Below are 18810 nucleotides of genomic sequence, written 5' to 3'. Positions count from 1 at the left end.
TTCCTCCACTTCTTCCTTTTTTTGATGATGTCCTGTCACCAGACCCTGTTGTTGACTATCATTTGGGAGATAGGTAAAATGGGGCAGGGGTGGCAGTTTTCAGCCAGTGGTGGAGGGGAAGGAAGCAGGAAGACAAGGAAATCCCCCGCGGGCAGTCTTTTTTGGGAGTCAATCATCAGTAAGTGACAAATGTAAATTGGTTCTCTGTTAGTTGGGGCACTGAAGGAATATATGCATGTATATTAGCATATTACAATGCAGTCTATCACTAATGACATGAAGGGAGTTAATAGGAGTTAATATCTATAGCTGAGTAGAAAAAAAATGTATGTATCCTGCTTATATTTCCAGTAACTCATATGTTTTATGATTTCAAATTTTGGTCCTGTAATCAAGATAATCAGTAAATAAAATTATATTTGTATTTTATGAGTACATATTTGTGTTTTATGAGCATGTATTGAAATGTACATTTTTGTATTTCATTCAAAGACATGCATCTCAGGCACCATTTTCATAAGATCTAAAGTTTAACTTAAGATTTCATCTTTGGAACTGATGTATACATAACATTTAAACTCATGGATTTTTAATTTTTCCTCCCTGTCAGTAGTGAAATTAAAGCATGTTGTATATTATTATAGCATTGCTGTTCTTTATAAGTTTGGGTATTAACTGCTTCCTTTTTAGTTGTATGCGGTATTATAAAATGAAAATCCTATATTTTTGAGATGATGGTGTCCCTTCATGGTTTTCTAAATGGGGAATAATGAAGAGCTCTTTGGGAGCCAGTAAGAGCTGCTGTCCATGGTGATACAATACTGATTTAATTTCACAAGATCAAAGGCAAATGCACAATTGTTGTTTAATATCTAATTAAATACATATGTTTATGTGAGGTGGAGAGTGTGATACACTGGCTAAAGGTTGAGGCTCTGGAGTCAGACAGACCTACGTTGGAATCACTCATCTTCTTGCAAGCTGTGTGTCCTGGCAAGTTGTTTAAACTCTTAGGGCTTAGACTCCTCATAGTAAAACTAGAGCAATCATGCAACAGGCCTCATGGAATGGTCATGAGGATTAAGTGAAATGATGCAGATGAGTGCTTAGCAAAGTTCCTGGGAAATAATGAGTACTCAATAAATACTACGACTAATACCAAAATGGTCGGCTGTGGTTGACCAGATGGATGGAATATGAAGCTCCATGGAAACCATTTAAGGGATGGTGGTGGATGTGTGTTTTGGTACCTAGCTGAGATACTTTTACCAGATTGGTACACCTGTTCCCTAGCGGCTGGTTGTTGGTTGTTCATGGTCACAGCTGCTCCCTCTCTAGAGAACTGCCCTCAGCTGAACAGGCCACTTCACTGCCCACCCTCACCCCCACCTGGGGGAAGGCCTCAGCCAATGACTGATTGGTTGACATGAGGTACAAAAGACTGGCCTGCTTGCCTCACAGTGTGACCAATTATCCTCTGCTTAGGAGATGCTAATCAGTGGCTCATCAGCATTTACCCAGATCTATACTAAATGACCTCAAAGGCGAAACAAGTCAGGGACAGAATGACTCAGATTTGCAGGTGGAACTCCCAAAGTTCTAAATAAGGGTCTTACAGAAAGAGAGCTGTGAGCTGCTAGGCCCATATGGAGACTAAAAGTAAACAAAATATAGTAATTAAAGTTTTACTAAAGTTCAATTTTGAGCCTCCTGGCGGCTAAAGCAAAAGAGACACATTAAATCATATGATTGGCGTTAGAAGTAATTGTTCAAAGCACACCATGCCTCAGTACTTTGGTTTGACAAGGACTTGTCACGCAGGTCTTCACATAGAGCACGCTGAGTGGTGGCAGTGAAAGGTGCCCCCACAGGAAATGCAATGCTGTGCTTTCTGTAGTCTTTTCTCACAGCATATTTGTTGAGGGCTTTAAACTGAATCACTGCTCCTCTCAGGGGTTGGGGGGAGGCAAATCAGTGAGGTCCAATGGCGTAGTTTTATGGGAATCTGAATTAGCTCAACGATAAAATCTCGATTCTCTAGACTAGAAGAAGGAATATGTCCCTTATACTCGCCCCTAATCCCCCCACCCCTCCTCTCGGTTGTGTGTCTGATAGAAGTTGAACGGTAAGCAGTGGCAGGTTATTTTGGGCAGGGGGGGGCAGGGGTAAACCCAGGGAGCGGGTTTTCTGTGTTGCTGATTAAGGTCTGTCTCACAGGAATGGGAGGTTCATAGTGATTTGTGAAAACTGAGTTGTCGCCCCAAGACTGGTCTTTAAGCAAAGGTTTATCCCACGTGGGAATGGAGGTGGGCTGAGAGAGCACCATCATTAGAAACAGGACTTTCCATGGGACTTCCCTGGCGGTCCAGTGGTTAAGACTCTGCGCTTCCACTGCAAGGGGTGTGGGTTCTATCCCTGGACGGGGAACTAAAATCCCATATGCTGCGCGGTGTGACCAAAAAGAAAAAAAAGGGGGAAAGAAACAGGACTTTCCAGCCTTCTCTTGTTATGTGTTAGTTTTCATCTGGCCTTCAAGAAAACAAACAAAAAAAACCCCCAAAAACGAAGTTCTGCAGATTCTTTTTTAGATAAACCTGCTGGCTGTGTACTGTTTCCTTACAAACGCTCCATTCTGTTCAAATCACTTCCTCGGAAGAAGAGGTTAAACAGGAAATGGAGAGTTTACAGTGGATTGTATATTGGCCAGGGTTTTTGTTTTGTTTTGTTTTAACATATCAAATCAGTCATTGCGAAGATAAGTTAGAGGAGAGATATTAAATATTTTTGTTCCTGATCCAAATCTGTTTCTCCCAAAGCCCCAGAACCATCTTTCCAAAACTGAAAGATATGAACCAACAAAGTTGATCTTGAGAAAGAATGTCCCCTTCTCTTCAAAGAAATGTTCTTGGAGGGTGGCCTGGGTTGTTTTCCTTTAAGATTCTCTAGAGTGAACAGATGTAACAATTTTCTATAATTTGCCTTTGTGCAGATGCTGAAAGAGAACATTCACCATAAAATATATGCAGTATATGTAATTTCAGCTGGCTGTTCTGGGGTTTTAAAGCAAAAATGTGTACCTGCAAGCTGTTTTATGGTTTCTCACTCATAATGATCTCTGTTACACAGAAGGCTACAACTGCAACCCCTCCTTCACATGCAAGATTTCCAAAAATATCTTGATAATTTTGCGTGTTCTTCAAGGCGCAGTGTTCCCCCTGCATTAGGCTTGGGAAGTGTATTCAAACGTTTACTTTCTCTTTGTGATACAATTATGATGTAATCGCATCAACAGGGAAGATGGTGGATAATCTGTGGACGAAGCCCTTTCAGAAGATGCAGCAGCCAGAACAGGTGTCAAGTAATGAACGCTGCAAAGGAACTTCAGCTCAGGTCATGTACAGCGTGACAGCAGATAACGCTTATCTATTGAAACTGCATATTATTATCCTGATAAAATGGGAGAAAAGTGGTGGAGAAGGTGGTGAGAATTCTTAATAGTTGCCGCTTGCTACCTCCCTTGAGGGAGTCTGGGCTTACGCTGGTGGCATTCCTCAGGGGATGGATCAGGAGAGGGGCTGGGCGTCACGGTGAAGCCAAATCCCCAGACAGTCCATGAGTGAATGCACTGCTGCGTGTGTCCTCTGCCAGCTCAACGGTGGACCCTCCCTTCAATTGTCAGCCCACTTCACCGACTACTTCGTTTGTCCCTGCTGCACAGAAATATGTTTTCCACGGTAATTACAAAATGGACTGCCGCTGGCACCTCTCATCACACACAGACACTACTGTTAAGTGGTTCAATAGTTACCGTTAGGGTTCCATTGGTCCTCTCCGCCCAACACAAACAGGAAGTTTTCCACCTCCACAACGCAGTGATGGGCACTGTTGTATGGCATAACTGGAATTGAGAAAAAAAAAAAAAGGCGTATAAAATTTTCCATCTTAGGACTTGATACCTTGGCTCACTAGTTACGTGCTTTCACCAAAATGTATAAAACGTGAGACTAAGTCAGAAGGAAGAAAAGCACATAGACAAGCAGAGTGGGGCACCCACCAATCCACAGTGGCTCAGCGGTGTGTTCCCAGCAATTGCCAACCCCACCCCTTTTGATTAATTTTACATAATGTTATTCTGCAAATTAGTCAAGAACAACCTGTCGGGCTGCTTTCAATTCTTAAGTCCTCCTCACCTGCCTGATGATGGGGATCGTGCAGTCTACAACCATGACTGACACTCCCAAATGGTCAGGGCTGGGGCTTACTTCTTGGAAGAAATAACCCAGCATCCACTTGGAGCCATTAAGCTGCTCTGCCCAAACTTGGCTTGCTGGCAATCTTTCCATAAACAGACTCAGGGTGCTTGGTTGCTTTCTATTCCACAGCAATGAGCAAGCTGAATTTCCATACAGTTTTAAGTTTTTAAATTAAGGTCCTGCTGATTTAATGCCTTCTCCAAATGTATACGCTTAATTTCCTGTACAATGTCATTAGCAGCACAATCACACATTCTCTATCTATCTGCTTAAGAGCTCTTCTGGAACAAAGATAAAAACCGTCAGGAACATCATACATATCCATTCCCCTCGTCTTGCCCTGCTCTGCCCCAAAGGTGGTGGCTGTGAGGAGGGCGGAGTGATTCAGAAACCCACCAAAGGTTTCGCTGGATCTGTTCTCATTTACATTTTCTTTGGGGAGACACACACAACAAGAATAGGACGCCCCCGTCACCCCGTGTGCAATGCAGTGTTAGTCTCTGCTATTATTATGTCATATGGTGAATGTAAACTTACACAGCATTAGTTATCATATCACAGGCAGTGGTTTGGGCCCAGTGACACCAGTAGGAAAAATGATGTCCTTGTTCAGCTCATCATATGGGCACCTTAAATCTAGGTGAGGACAAATGGGGAGGTGATATGCATGTTCAGGCAGGGAACTTATTGCTTGACACGGATCAACAGAGCACTTAAGAAACCAGTGCAGTGGGAAATCAATATGAGTCAGGGCCAGCTCGTACTCTGTACTCTTTTGCCAATGGAGAGAGAGAGAGAGAGAGAGAGAGAGAGAGAGAGAGAGAGAACGAGCCTATCTTATACCCAATTTACTTTGGATGATATATATCTCATTTCACTTTGTTTTTATTATCTTTTTTCTCAGAATGCACTTATGCTGGCTAAGATATGTAAACAAAAATAAGGAGAAACAGGCATAGCTTTGAAACCTGTAACACATCTTCTGAAAGAGCAAATCAGATCGTTTATGCTTCATAGGAAAAGATTTTAGGAATTTTCATTATTCTATTATGTATTCACTTTTACTGTGAATATTCACTATTTTCGAACTTATAGCCACAAGGGAGAAGACGTTGGTATGGAAACCCTGGATTTCTGGGATCATGTAGAAATTGGGTATGCCAGGGATTTGTGTGGCCCATGAATTAGGTCAGTTGATTTAGGGAGTCACCTCAGCAATGTCCTTCTGTCCCCCAACCCTTAGTTATGTCTTTGGAAAATGCTTTTAACCATATAGCTCCTGCAGGCTTCACTTCTCAGAGCCCATTGGGGCAGAGTATATGTTGAGTTCATGCAGCAACTAAAATTGGGTGACTGGATACGTTTTGAACATCTTTTTTTCTTTTCTTAAATTAACTCATCATTGTTTGGATTATGATGCTGGTTGCAAAATACCAAACACAAAACTATGCTACCCATATATTATGTATATTGTGTATTTTGTGAACAGCCTGGTGCTGCTCTGGTTTATCACAATGCCATCTGGGCAGTAAACTTACAGCATTGTCACCTGTAAGCATATACTCGTATGAGACATGCGTGTAAGAACAGCAGCCACTGACACAACCAACTTACTTTATGACTACCAGTCTTCCAATATTTATTTAAAATTTTTGGTCAGTTCAATGCCCACATTTTATAAGTAATAAAAAATCGTATTATCTTCTTTTTAACCGGAAGTCCAGCTTTATAATAAAGCACAGACTCTGAAAATAGAACAACAGTTGTGTTTTGTTCTTGCCATTTACTTGCTCCCATTCAGGCAGAAATTAAGTGAAGGAAAGAATACATGATTTATTCTTAAGCCTCTTTCTCATTTGATTACCCCTATTGTTATGCTTTATGCAAACAAATGAAACTATTGCACTAAACTAACTATTGAAACTTTCAAAATACGAGAAGGTCTTTGAAATGCTAATATAAAGGCTGCTTGAAGATATTCTCATTTATCTACCCATTTTTACTCTTGTTTTAAAACCTTGTATGCTATATTTCTTGGCTCTTTCAGCATTTTCATTCCTGAATTGTTGTCTTTTCTGATTTATTACTGTGAATTGAGAGGCTATAAATACACACAAATAACTCTTTGGGATTATTCTGAATGTAAAACGCTCCAAATCTATTAGAAAAAAATCGATATGAAATCAATGTTTGAGTTTTGCAAAAGACCTCCTTTCTTTGACTTCTGATTAAACCTGAACGAAAGCAAAATAAAGAGGGCAGTGATCAAGAGAAAACATCTGCTTAAAGTGGCACTGGGTACCGCAATTATTGATTATCTTTTAAATAACAAGGAAGACATGCCCTCTCCCTTCCAGATTTCTCTAGGGATGCACGCCGGCCTCGCCCTCACAAGCAGGTACCGGAGGAGAAGTTTGTACTCCCTGTTCATATACAGCCCGGTGTGAGTTTTTAGCGTGTCAGTCAGTGAGTTAGAGGGAAAGGGTAAAGAGAAGCTAATCAGGATGAAATGAGATTAAAGGCTGTCTAATTTTACAGCAACTGTGATCCATCAGCCACTGTGAAAGTGACAGTGGAAATGAATGATGGAGACAGACAGGTGGGGCTGTACATTTCACTGATTTATCCTCAAATGCACTGGGCCTTATTTTATTGAGTGAACATGACCGCATTTATCATGACTGTCATCTAAACCCACTTCCCTCCATTTAAAAAGGTCACTTTACTCACAGGGAGTAGGAGAGAGGCACTTTCAAATCAGATTTAAAATCTAATAACACGTGTTCATAAGGCCCTTTGTGAAAATTCTCAACTTTATTAAACAAACTCGAAGTGCTAGAAGGAAAGGGGAAAAAAAGCCAGAAAACTGAAAAGGAAGAAACCTTTGGTCATCCGAGGGAGCACATTCATTTAGTCTCTAAGTTTGAAGCAATTTGTACCATTTTTGCCTTTCCCACTCTAAATACCTGCTATTCTATTCTAGTCTGGGAAATTCAATAAAACATTTACATTTAATATTTTTAATTAAGAAAGTAGGAAGCAGGCCATCCTTGGAGAGGATATTAAGTCACAGTATTTACTCTGCAGAATGACTAATCATCATACACTCAATAGATGTTAGCCATTGTTACAAGTTGAATCTCTGCCACAATTCACTTACATACCTGTTAATTGTTTTCCCATAATTTTAAGGCCACAAAAATCTCAGTGACACAAATTCTTTTACCCCTCCCCATACAGTGAAATGAAATGTACTGGCATGTTGTGCACAAAATTGGTCTTTGTGGATATGAAAATGAAGAGTCAAACTCTCAGAGTATTTTGTGTTACTTTTCACAATAGGAACCACCATTTACCAAACATTTACTCTGTGCCAGGCATTGTGCAGGTGCTATATACATATGTGTAAATGTAATTATATTTATATATAGTTACCTATACTATATCTCTAAAAATATAACAGCACTTATGATTCATTCTTACTTGCTCCTAATCAGGCAGAAATTACATGAAGGAAATAATATATGATATTATAATACATGATAAAATATAATACATGATAAAATATATCTATATTTTATTTGCCTATATCTTTCATATAATATAACTATTAGCGAGGCATTGGTCATTCATTTTATTTCTGTAAGAAATACTGAGGCCTTGAGAGGTTAAGTCACTTGTTGAAGGTCAGACTCAGCTAATGAATGGCAGAGATAGAATCCAAACACAGGGATATCTGGATCCCAACCCATGCTCTCATCCATTTCACTCTACTGATTTTCAATAGGTATGTTCATCCAACCAGCAAGTAATTACCAAGTACCTGTGTGTTCAATGATGGTGTTCCTGAAATTTCTGTATAATTTTTTGGTATTGAATCACAGTTTAAATGTTTCTTATTTTCATATTTAAAAGAATCCATAATTAAAGCAAGTGGACATTCCTTTACATTTTTTTCTATAAATCCACATATTCAAATAGTGGATTTTCTTAAAGTAAGACACATTTACATGTATTTGATGGAGCCAGAAAAACACTGACCAAATCAGCTAGTTAAGGATGGGTAGAGTCTATTGGCAGAGGGTTTTTATTTATTTTTTAAACAGCGAGGGCATATTTCAACCTTGCGAGCAGATTCAAAGTATCTTGGGCACAGAGGCCCTTTTCCTGGCATATAAAATGTGCAGGGGTCTTGCTGCATTTACGAAGGCCTTGTTCTACTTAAGATCCACACTCCTGTTTCCTCCCATATTTTATAGCTAAGGAATATATATACCCCTTCCAACAGAAAGTATAGGTATCCTTTGCAACCACAGATTTGCATGAGCATCCAAACAAGATTGCATAGGGCTATGACAAGTTTATAGGATTGCTAAATACATGGCTGTTGAATGTTTATCATTTCAAGTAACATTTATGGGGGCCTTGATTTCCTTTTGGCTTCAAATACATAAACTTGCAAAACTGTCAAATATGACATAATTTTTTGGAAAAAGTAATTAATGCCCATGTTTTGTAAAAATACAGTCTTATAAAAAATAATGATATACAGGAACAATAAGTTTTCCTCTTATGCCTCTCAGCCTTTCAGTTCCCTACTGCAGAAGCTATCCCTGTTATTGTGTTCCTGGATTTTTCTTCCAGAGAGATTATATATACGGGTCATTTTTTTTTAATACAATTGACACAGCATTCTATGGGCACACTGTTTAGTACCTTGCATTTTTGCACTCAAGGATACATTCATTTATTCATTCCTCACCAATCAAAGACCTGTTCAGCTGCTACTGTATGCCAGGCAAGGTTCTACCTGCTGGGGAGGTCATGACAGCATCAAGGAACATTCGAGTCAGGGGAAGCATGTAATAAACATGGACACAAATAAATAGGCACTTTTGTTTCAAATGATAAGTGCAATGAAGAAAAGTAAAGCTGGGTCCAAGGAGGGGAAGGGACAGGGTGAGGAATTTTGAGAGTAGTCAGGGAGGGCTTTCTGAACAAGATGACTTTTGAGCAGAGAATTGACAGAAGTGAGCAAGGGAGCCATGCAGGGGTAGAGGTAGGCGTAGATGCAGGAATAGCAAGTGCCAAGGCCCTGGGGCACAGGTGTGGAGTGTAGCAAGAACAGCAAGAAGACCAAGAACAGAAGGATCTGAGAGGAGGTCTGGGAGGGAGACCGAGGCCAGATCTGTGCGACGGTGCAATCTTGGTCGGAGGACGACACTTGGATTGCCTACCAGCCCATTCTTTTCAACAGCCATACTGTGTTTCATCTGATGGGTGTCCTATAACGTGTCCTATCCCCTTCTGATGGCCATTTATTAATTCACTCAGCAAACATTTACTAAACACTCATTATGTGCAGATACTTTTCTGGTTGCTGGTAATAAAGCAACGAATGAAGCTGACAGCGTCCCTGCTCTCCGAGACCTAAATGACAGGGAAAAGATGAATGTAAACAAATACACAGTGGAATGCACAGGAACACAGCCAGGCGACGACAGACAATGTAAAAAGGAAAAAACAGGACAGTGTGTTAGAGAGTGAGTGCCTGGCTAGCTGAGGTGGTCAGGGAAGGCCTCTCTGGGGACTGGCGTTGAAGGTAAATTTTGAAGGGTGAGAAAGGGCCATTGCGAGAAAATAAGGGGAAGGGATCCTTGCAGCGACCCTGGAGCACGAATGAGCTGGACGTGCCTGAGCAGCCCAGAGAAAGCCTCTGTGTCTAGAGCACCGAGGGTGAGGGCTAGAGAGGCATGAGAGAAGTCAGGAGGCAGGCAGAGGCCGGGTAGATGGGTCTTTAGAAGCCAGGATAAGTGGTGTCGATTTTATTCTTAGCATGACGGAAAGGCACTGCAGGGGTTTTAGCAGCAGCAGGACATGATCTGATTTATGTTTTAAAAATATCACTCTGGCTCCTAGGGATGTTGTAGGAGTGAAAGAGGGAAAAGAGGAAGATCAAGCAGGGCGCCCCTCCTGTGGTCCAGATGAGGGATGATGGAGGCTGGATGAGGTAGGGGCGCTGGGGCTGGAGGGAAGGGGATGTGTCGAAGGTTGCTGCTATTACAAACAGTGCTCTGCCGAGTGTCCTCATGGGTCCACAACATGCATACACGTGCATTTATCTGTAGGATTAATTCCTCCAAGTGAAATTTCTGGGCCAAAGGATGGGTGCATTTTACATTTTAATGGATACCATCACATCGTACCCCTTTTTATATCTGTACCTTTGTCAACACGGTAGGTGAACAACTGGTGTCTAGTTAAAATTTAAATCTCCATTCATTTGTGATAGAGGTTGAGCATCTTTCCATATGTGTCAAATCCATTTGTATGGTGTACATTTTTCTGTTGGTTTTTGACTTCTTGATATCGTTAAGTTGCCTATAGTTATGTGATTTCTGTTCTTTAAGTGTTCTTTTCTATGGAATTATCTAAACTGGCAAAATAAATGATATTTTGGAAGCATGGTATTGCTAGAATATATATTTGTGCAATATTTACTCATTAAAGCAAATTCAAATAGTAATTACATGCTGTTGAAACCAAATATAACCTGAAAGAAAGGTGCCTCAGCCTAATGACATTGTAAGAGTATTTCTTGCCATAGGATTGTAGATAAATTTTTTTCTTACATTTTCTTCAATTTTATAGTAAGTATAATTGAGAAACATAAATGTTTAAAAATTTACTAGTTTAATCCTACCATCCTGTCTTTCTGCAAAGATCTAGAAATTTGGCCAGTGCTTCTCTGGAGGTAGAAACAGACACATAGTCAAACATCTTACATGAAGCACATGCTTGATACATATTATTGAATAAATAATGCACAGAAAAGGCTCTGTTACTTTTTTTTCCTGTTGTATAGGGATGGTTACTATCCCTGTAAGCTGCAAATAAATGGAAATGTTTTGTGTATTTGGGGATGACTTGATCATTATAGATAGTGAGTCTGGAAAATTAAATCCCGTAAGAAATTCACATGGTCTGAATCCAGCGATGAGTTGGTGAAGGTTCTGAATTTACCCAAAGGTGACCAACACTTTCTCCTCACTCCCAACTTATTCTGCACACACAGAGCTGGGATCCCACAGTCCCACTGGAGACAAAGTTGTTGAAGTGAGTTCGAAATGTATAAATCTGAAAAAGAGTGCCCATGCGTTAGGTTTTGGAGGCTATGCAAGAACAAGAGAGTTTGCTTCTCTTTCATAATTCAAAATTGTATCTAAGGGAGAGTTTTCCTGACAATGAGTATTGCTTTGTGACTCTCTCCTCTGTGCCACTATTGTAGTAAATGCATGTCTTTACCCTATACTTGCCAAGTCATGATACAGTGTATTAAAATCATCTGTCTTTTGTGTGTCACCCCCTAAAGGATCTGTAAGCTCCTTGAGGCCAGACTGTGTCATTTCTACAGCTTTATGCCCACCACAATGCCCAGTACATAGGATAGTACAGCCTTAGGCATCGCTACAGCTTTTATACCTAATACAGTAATTAGAAATATTAGTGAATCAATAAATGTTAGTAGCATGAATGAGTGAATGCTAACTAAGAGAGACTGTGGCATTTACTTCTTTGGAAGGTGTAAAAAATGTATGGGTACCAGAAGATGCGAAGGAGGGAAGAAGTGAAAGAAAGGGAAGAAAGGGAAGAAAGATATATGCCTTAGATCAGGATTCTATGGCATCTAGGATGGATGTCACCCTATATGCAATAACATGTGTTAAACAAAGGAGGTTTGTAAGTTCTTCAAAGACTGTGACATATTTCTTTAGGATCTATCATAGGCCTAATTGTGCCATGGTCAAAGGTTTTCAATAAATCCTTGTTGATTTACAGTTTTAGCTCTGAGCACTTAAATGGAGGGAAATGCTAACAACCAGCGGAGGCTGAAGGGACTTAAAATAAGACTTCTATTAGCTATTCAAGCAAAACTCACTTTTCAAATTACGACTCTATTATTACCATGCGGTGTACCAACTATTTTGTTTTGTTTAGTTCTTGATATGTTAGTTAGAATTTTAAAATAGTTTTATTTTCACTTTTGGAAAGTAAAACATCTTTGGGAATGAACACTGCAATTTCTTCCAAATGCTAGGGTTTTTGTTTTTTTCCTGTTTTAAAGTGTGTTTTCAGAGACACATTGATGAAACATGCTAGTGCTTTGATGTTTGTCCTTTCCTAAGTGCCAGTACAGTGTCTTCCTGACCATGTCTTTCTGGGGGAGTGAGAAATTGCACTTTTCATTGTTCTACACCTAAAAAGCCTCAGTAAAAAAACCAGTCAACTCTGTAAATGAATTAAAGTAGTAGAGCAACTCATATTATTTAAACGTGTGAAAATAAGATCCTTGACAAAGGTCAAAGGAGCCAGGGCTATTTATACTGTGAATGATATGGCAACAGGATAGCAAAAATGATTGTGAAACAGCTTAAATTCTCTTAGATGATGGCCCCATAGTTACTGACGGTGGGAAGAAGGAAATGGATATGGTTCATAGAATGAGGATTTGTAAAGAAGCATTTTCTGATGGAGATCACACATACTCAGTATTGCAAAGTGAACTCCAGTGGTTCACTTTAAAATCCAGGAGAGGGCTTCCGTCGTGGCGCAGTGGTTGAGAATCTGCCTGCTAATGCAGGGAACACGGGTTCAAGCCCTGGTCTGGGAAGATCCCACATGCCGCGGAGCAGCTGGGCCCGTGAGCCACAATTACTGAGCCTGCGCATCTGGAGCCTGTGCTCCGCAACAAGAGAGGCCGCGATAGTGAGAGGCCCTCGCACCGCGATGAAGGGTGGCCCCTGCTTGCCACAACTAGAGAAAGCCCTGGCACAGAAACGAAGACCCAACACAGCCATAAATAAATAAATAAATAAATAAATTAAAAAAAAAAAATCCAGGAGACAGCAAAAGAATCTATCAACCTCTTCATTCATTTTTTCATTCAAAAATTCGTATTGAGGAATTAGTTATTGTGCTAAACTCTGGGACACCATTCCTGTATTTCAGAGCTCACAGTGTAGAGAGAAAGAGAATGTGTAAACAGAGAAATAGAATACACAGTGTTCTAGAAGAAGAACAATGGAAGCACCAGGGAGGAAGTGCCTGTAACTTCAGGGAGGAAGTGACTGTAACTTCAGGGAGAAAGTGAGACTTAAGATAAATCATAAAACCAAGACGGGATTTTCCAGGTTGTCACAGCAGCAAAAGTCATTATCAGTAAAAGGAACATGGATTCAACAAATACTTACTGAGCTCCTACTATGTGCCAGATCTTAGGCTAAGTTCTAGGGATATATTTTAATTGGATTATTTTTATAAAAATGATTATTAAAATTAGATCAATTTCCAAAATGTCCTTAATACTGTGATCACTATACTATATCAGCTATTATGTTGAGGCCAGAGAAAACGTGTTTGGGGAACATGGGAGCAAATAAAAAGGGTGGGCTCTTACCTCCGCTGTCCTTTTGGGCAGCCTACTCCTCGACTCAAATTCCCTCTGGAGCACTCTCTCCTTAGACAACAAGCAGTCATGGCCTCTACCCTAATTGAATTCCTCCTGGTATTTGGAGCCACCTGATGGTTCCGGAAGCAGGTGGTAGGATTATCAGAACAGTGAACAATACCATCAGTCCTTTCAGACCACCCCTCACGGCATTTGCGTTGCCGTTTCAGTACATCATTGTGCTATTGCATTTATTTGATTTCAAAGGACATTTCGTTGCAAAGATCCAGAAGGATTTGTTATAGACTCCTCCATGGTCATTTCATGGTGTGTGCATGTGTGCCTTCCCATGCACCCATGTGTATGTGTTGGATCTGGGAAGCACGAGGGCAGGCGGGCTGGGCAATGAAGACTGTACTGAGTCAGTAGCTTATAACACACAGGGGAAATGAAAGTGCCATCCATGATCTTAGGAGATGAGCCCCTGGTCTTGGCCATCACAAGGCACGTAGAACCATCTCTTGAGAAAGTTCTGAAATCTGTATTGCTGGAAAAAGTAGACAACTTTTTGGAGCTGTGCAGATCCAAACAGGGAAACGTGTAGGCAATATGATGAATAGTGAAGTTCCATTTTCTCCTTTTTTGGCACCATTTTTTACTGGTAAAGCTAGATAGTCATTGAATGTTAAGTGATATTTACTTAGGAATATATTTATGAACGTGCATGACTATTTGGCACTTTTCTTGTCTTAGAATTTAGGTTGAGACCCTAAGGCTGAAGCTAATCTAAAGAGTTGTGTCGGGCCTTTTGGCGGGTAAGTGCTGCATGAACCAGCCTCTGGGAGACTTGACCATCTAAGTTCTTGTTACTCAAAGTATGTTGCATGGACCTGCAGCAACCTCAACTGGGGGATAATGAGCAGTGCAGAATCTCCAGGACCCCCCTGGACATCCGGAGTCAGACGGCATGTTACAGACCCCATGGGTACTCTAAAGTCTGAGCATCCCTGAGCTAGGATAGGCTGGCCCAGACCACCTGCATTGGAATCACCTGGGCCCCATCCCAGACTCCTGGGTCCTAGGCCTGACCTTCTGAATCTGAATTTCTAAGGTTAGGTCCAGGAACCTGAAATTTCAGTATGCTTCTGAGATTGTTCTTAGGTACATCCACAGTCACCCTAATCCCAAAAAGACTTGGTCCAAACAGTCATGTTTAAATTGGGTCAGAAAAACTGAACTCCTTAAACTGTTTTGGTAAATTACTTCCTTCCATTTCTATGGAAAGCAGCACTTTTGTAAGTCAATGTCTGGCAGATAGTTGGTGCTCAATAAATGTAGCTTTGTTTAAAAAAAAAAGGTCTGTGCCAGGCTATTGGTGCCAGACTTTCTAAAAGTGGTTCCTAGTCTGTGTCTCACTGGTCATGTGACTGTGCACACACACACACACGCACACACACACACATTTTGCCTACATATACAATGATGTGGAAGACTATTAGTGGGTAGGGTTTTTTTTTTTTTTTTTTAAGAGAGTGGTTGTGGGAGACTGTGGAATCACTGGGCATTTTCCATCCACGGGGGAACAGAATTCTCCCATCCTCCGCCCCAAAAACAAAAGCAAAGGCTGGTGGAAGAATCTTGGGCCAGATGTTTCCGTGCTGCCTGGGGCTTGGCCAGCAAAAGGAGAAGTCTGAAGACAAGAGGCTGGTGGGAGCCGTCTGTGATGGGAGTGTGAAGGGAGAGAGCGGGGGCAGACGTGGCCTGCATTTGTCGGTTTGGTGGAACAATAGCACCCAGTACCTCCCTGTGGGCTGAGCTGTGGGTCTGTTTGGTTAGAACTGCCATGAAAGGACCCCCCCCCAACCCAAGAAGATTAATTGCTAGTTCAAGATGACCTTAACAGAAGCTATGTGGTAGACAGTGGGAAGTCTTCAGAAAAAGGTTCACAGCAGAGCCCATAAAGACAGCTCATGAGAAAACAAAGTCAGCTTTACCGCATTTACCTCCGGCAAGCCAGGTTCTAAAAACACCAGGCAAATAAGAGCTTTTCTCCCTTTGCCTTCCCCTCCTCCAGCTCTATCTCTGGTTGAACCAGACTACTTGCATGGCTGATTTCCATCGAAGGGTGGGTCAGCCTTTCTCACCCTCATGTCAACCTCAGTGTGCAGGAAAGATTTAACACAGCAGGCCTGAAACCGCTATCCTTAGAAAGGCCTGGCCTTTCCTAGAAAGGTTGGACTTTGGCTGATGTTAGGGAACTTAGATTTCAAGAGTGTTCCCACAACCTTAACTAAGAGTGGCTGTCTGTGCCCAAGTTGTACAAAAAATGGGATTTATGCTGAGCGCCTGCTTTTCTTCTGGGAGTATGGAGTTTTGGTATGTGCTAGGCAGATGTCTACCTAACCAGCCCTCAATAAAATCTTTGGGTATTTAGCCTCGGATGAACTTCTCTGGTAGACAACATTTCACAGGTGTTGTCACAATCGGACACTGGAGGAAATAAATGCATCCTGCATGACGCCACTGGGAGAGGATCCTTGGAAGCTTGAGCCTGGTTTCCTCTGGACTTTGCCCCATGCACCCTTTCCCTTTGCTGATTTGCCTTATACTTCCCCCCCGTAATAACTCGTAGCTGTGAGTATGACTACATGCTGGTCCTGTCGGTTCTCCTAGTAAATCACTGAACTTGGGGGTCAATAGGAGACAGAGAAACTTCAAGTGTATTTAGAGAACAAGGTCTCTATTGAACATCCCAAGACACCTGGGGCTGCTTTAAGAACTTCCTGAGGTATAGCCACAGGGAGAGACGAGACATCCAATAGAGAGGTTTTGGAAAATCTGAAAAAAATGAAGTTGTTTTCGGTTGACCCCATACGTGAAGTTCTTTCAATAAACCGATCGTGGATATACGTATGTATGACATGACTGCTTCTGGACTCTGGGTAAGCATGGGCTCCACATTTCCTCTGGTTGGAATCAATGTGCAAATCGCCTGAGAATCCGCTAGTGCTCAACACTATCTCATCATAGTTACTAGAGGCTTTATTGGATTATTTGACACTATGGCCCTTTTTATTTGCTTGGGAAATGTGCAGTCATTATATTAGTTGAAACACTAATACAGACACATAGGAGACCATCTGTCAGGAGTATACAGTGGTCCAGGAGCTTTGTGGCAGAGAAATCTAGAGAAAGGAGCAGTCACTGGGCCTTGGCTCCGTCAGGTATCGATGCACGATCTTCAATCTCTCCCCAGCCATTACATCCTTCTGCTGTCTTCACAGGGTGCTCTGCCTTATCTCTTTTTTTTTTTAAAAAAAACAAAGCACAGAAAATGCAAACTTCTTTATCCCGTTGCTCCTTCCAGGTGTCCTTAGAGCACCCCACCCCCTGGACCATAAATCCGGGCTCAAAATCACAGTGCTGGACACAGTGAGCGATTGGTCTTGAGATGGTCCCATGACCCAGCCAGGCCCTTCAGAGGGGGTTGCACCCTGGTGCTGAAAAGAGGAAACCTTTCCTTTCTGACCACAGATCCTGGAGCTGCTTGGGGCAATGGAGAAGCAGGTCTGAGCAAGGAGAAATGAGGAGAAATAAGAGGAGAGAAGGAGTGAGGAGAAATGAGACCACAGTTTTGAAATTCTGTTTCTGCATCGTCCATAAGGCCGGTCCCTGCCCTCCTGGTTATGTGGTCCATGGATCCGTTTCCCCACTGGACTTTTAGGAAAGCCCTCCAAACAGTCTCCTTGCTTTCATTCTTGTCCCCTTTTGGCTCAATCTTCACAGAGCTCTCAGAATGATCCTTCAGAAACCAAATCAGATGAGGACCTTCACTTCTTGTCAGTCCTCTCCTTACTTGCCATCTACCTTAAATAAACGTTAAAGTTTTCAGAATGGCCTACGAGGACCATATGGCCTGGCTGCTGGCCACCCTTCCAACCGCCTTTCCAACCACTGTCCCCTCCCCAGTGGTGCTCCAGTCATATTAGCTTCCTTGGGAATCTCCCCAACGTCCCAAACACATTCCTGGTTGAGGGACTTTGCACTTGCTATCCTCTGCCTCATGTGTTCTTCCTTTGTGTATTCCCATGGCTCACTACTTCACTTTACTCAGTGTCTGCTAGAAAGGGAGATCTTCTCTGACAATCCCATTTAAAAAGCATCCCTTGTACAGCAAAGTGAATCAGCTATATGTATACATATATCCACTCTTTTTTAGATTTCCTTCACATTTAGGTCACCACAAATCATGGAGTAGAGTTCCCTGTGCTATATAGTAGGTTCTCATTAGTTATCTATTTTATACATAGTAGTGCACATATGTCAATCCCCATCTCTCAATTCGTCCAACCGTCCCTTCCCCCCTTGGTAACCGTAAGTTTGCTCTTTACATCTGTGACTCTATTTCTGCTTTACCAGTAAGTTCATCTGTACCATTTTTTCTAGATTCCACATATAAGCGAAATAGTTAAGCAAGTATACTCCAATAAAAATTAATAAAAAAGAAAAATAAATAAATAAATAACCCCCTAACTCAAAGACCAAGTTGGAGTGGATCTGAGATTTGTCTCCCACTCCCTTGCTTGGTGCCCTGCAAATAAATTCTGACTTTGCCACAAAAAAATAAAAAAATAAAAAAATAAAGAAATAAAAAGCCTGCCCTTTCATTCACCACTCCTTCACCCTGCTGTACTGTTCTTAACAGTTCTTAACTGTTCGACAGATCTTTGGTTTATAAAATATTTTCATACTAATATATTAGCTGCGTAGGTAGGCAACATACTAATATATTAGCCATGTGGCTGCATGACTGTCTTGCTCACCACTGAATCCCTAGTGCCTAGGAAAATGTCTTGCACACAGAAAGCTCCCGATAAATATTTGTTAAGTTGATGACAAAATAGTTAAGTTATATTGAATTGGATTTCTGTAACTTGCAACCAATACTTTTAAATTTCAGATGGAGAAAGTAAAGCAATTTAGTTAAGGTAGACTAACAATGTAATAAGCATGTGACTTTAGCTCCTAGGTTCAATATTGGAGACTTACGTGCAATTTGCCTTTTAAAATGGAAGACAGTAGAGTGTCATACAGATCTAGGTTTGATAT

The 18810-nt window shown here is 41.3% G+C and overlaps 1 protein-coding gene across 1 annotated transcript in view; it reads right to left on the bottom strand.

Annotated features, from left to right (window-relative positions):
• Nucleotides 1-18810, bottom strand: part of KLHL14 (kelch like family member 14) — a 100778-nt gene that overhangs the window by 19657 nt on the left and 62311 nt on the right. The window contains exon 4 of the mRNA XM_061169806.1: nt 3809-3898. Coding sequence (XP_061025789.1) covers nt 3809-3898 — 90 coding nt within the window. The remainder of the gene's footprint in view (nt 1-3808; nt 3899-18810) is intronic.

The sequence above is a fragment of the Eubalaena glacialis genome, chromosome 15 (assembly GCF_028564815.1).
Source record: "Eubalaena glacialis isolate mEubGla1 chromosome 15, mEubGla1.1.hap2.+ XY, whole genome shotgun sequence".
Classification (NCBI taxonomy): Eukaryota; Metazoa; Chordata; class Mammalia; order Artiodactyla; family Balaenidae; genus Eubalaena; species Eubalaena glacialis.
This window is presented reverse-complemented; position numbering and strand designations above follow the sequence as displayed.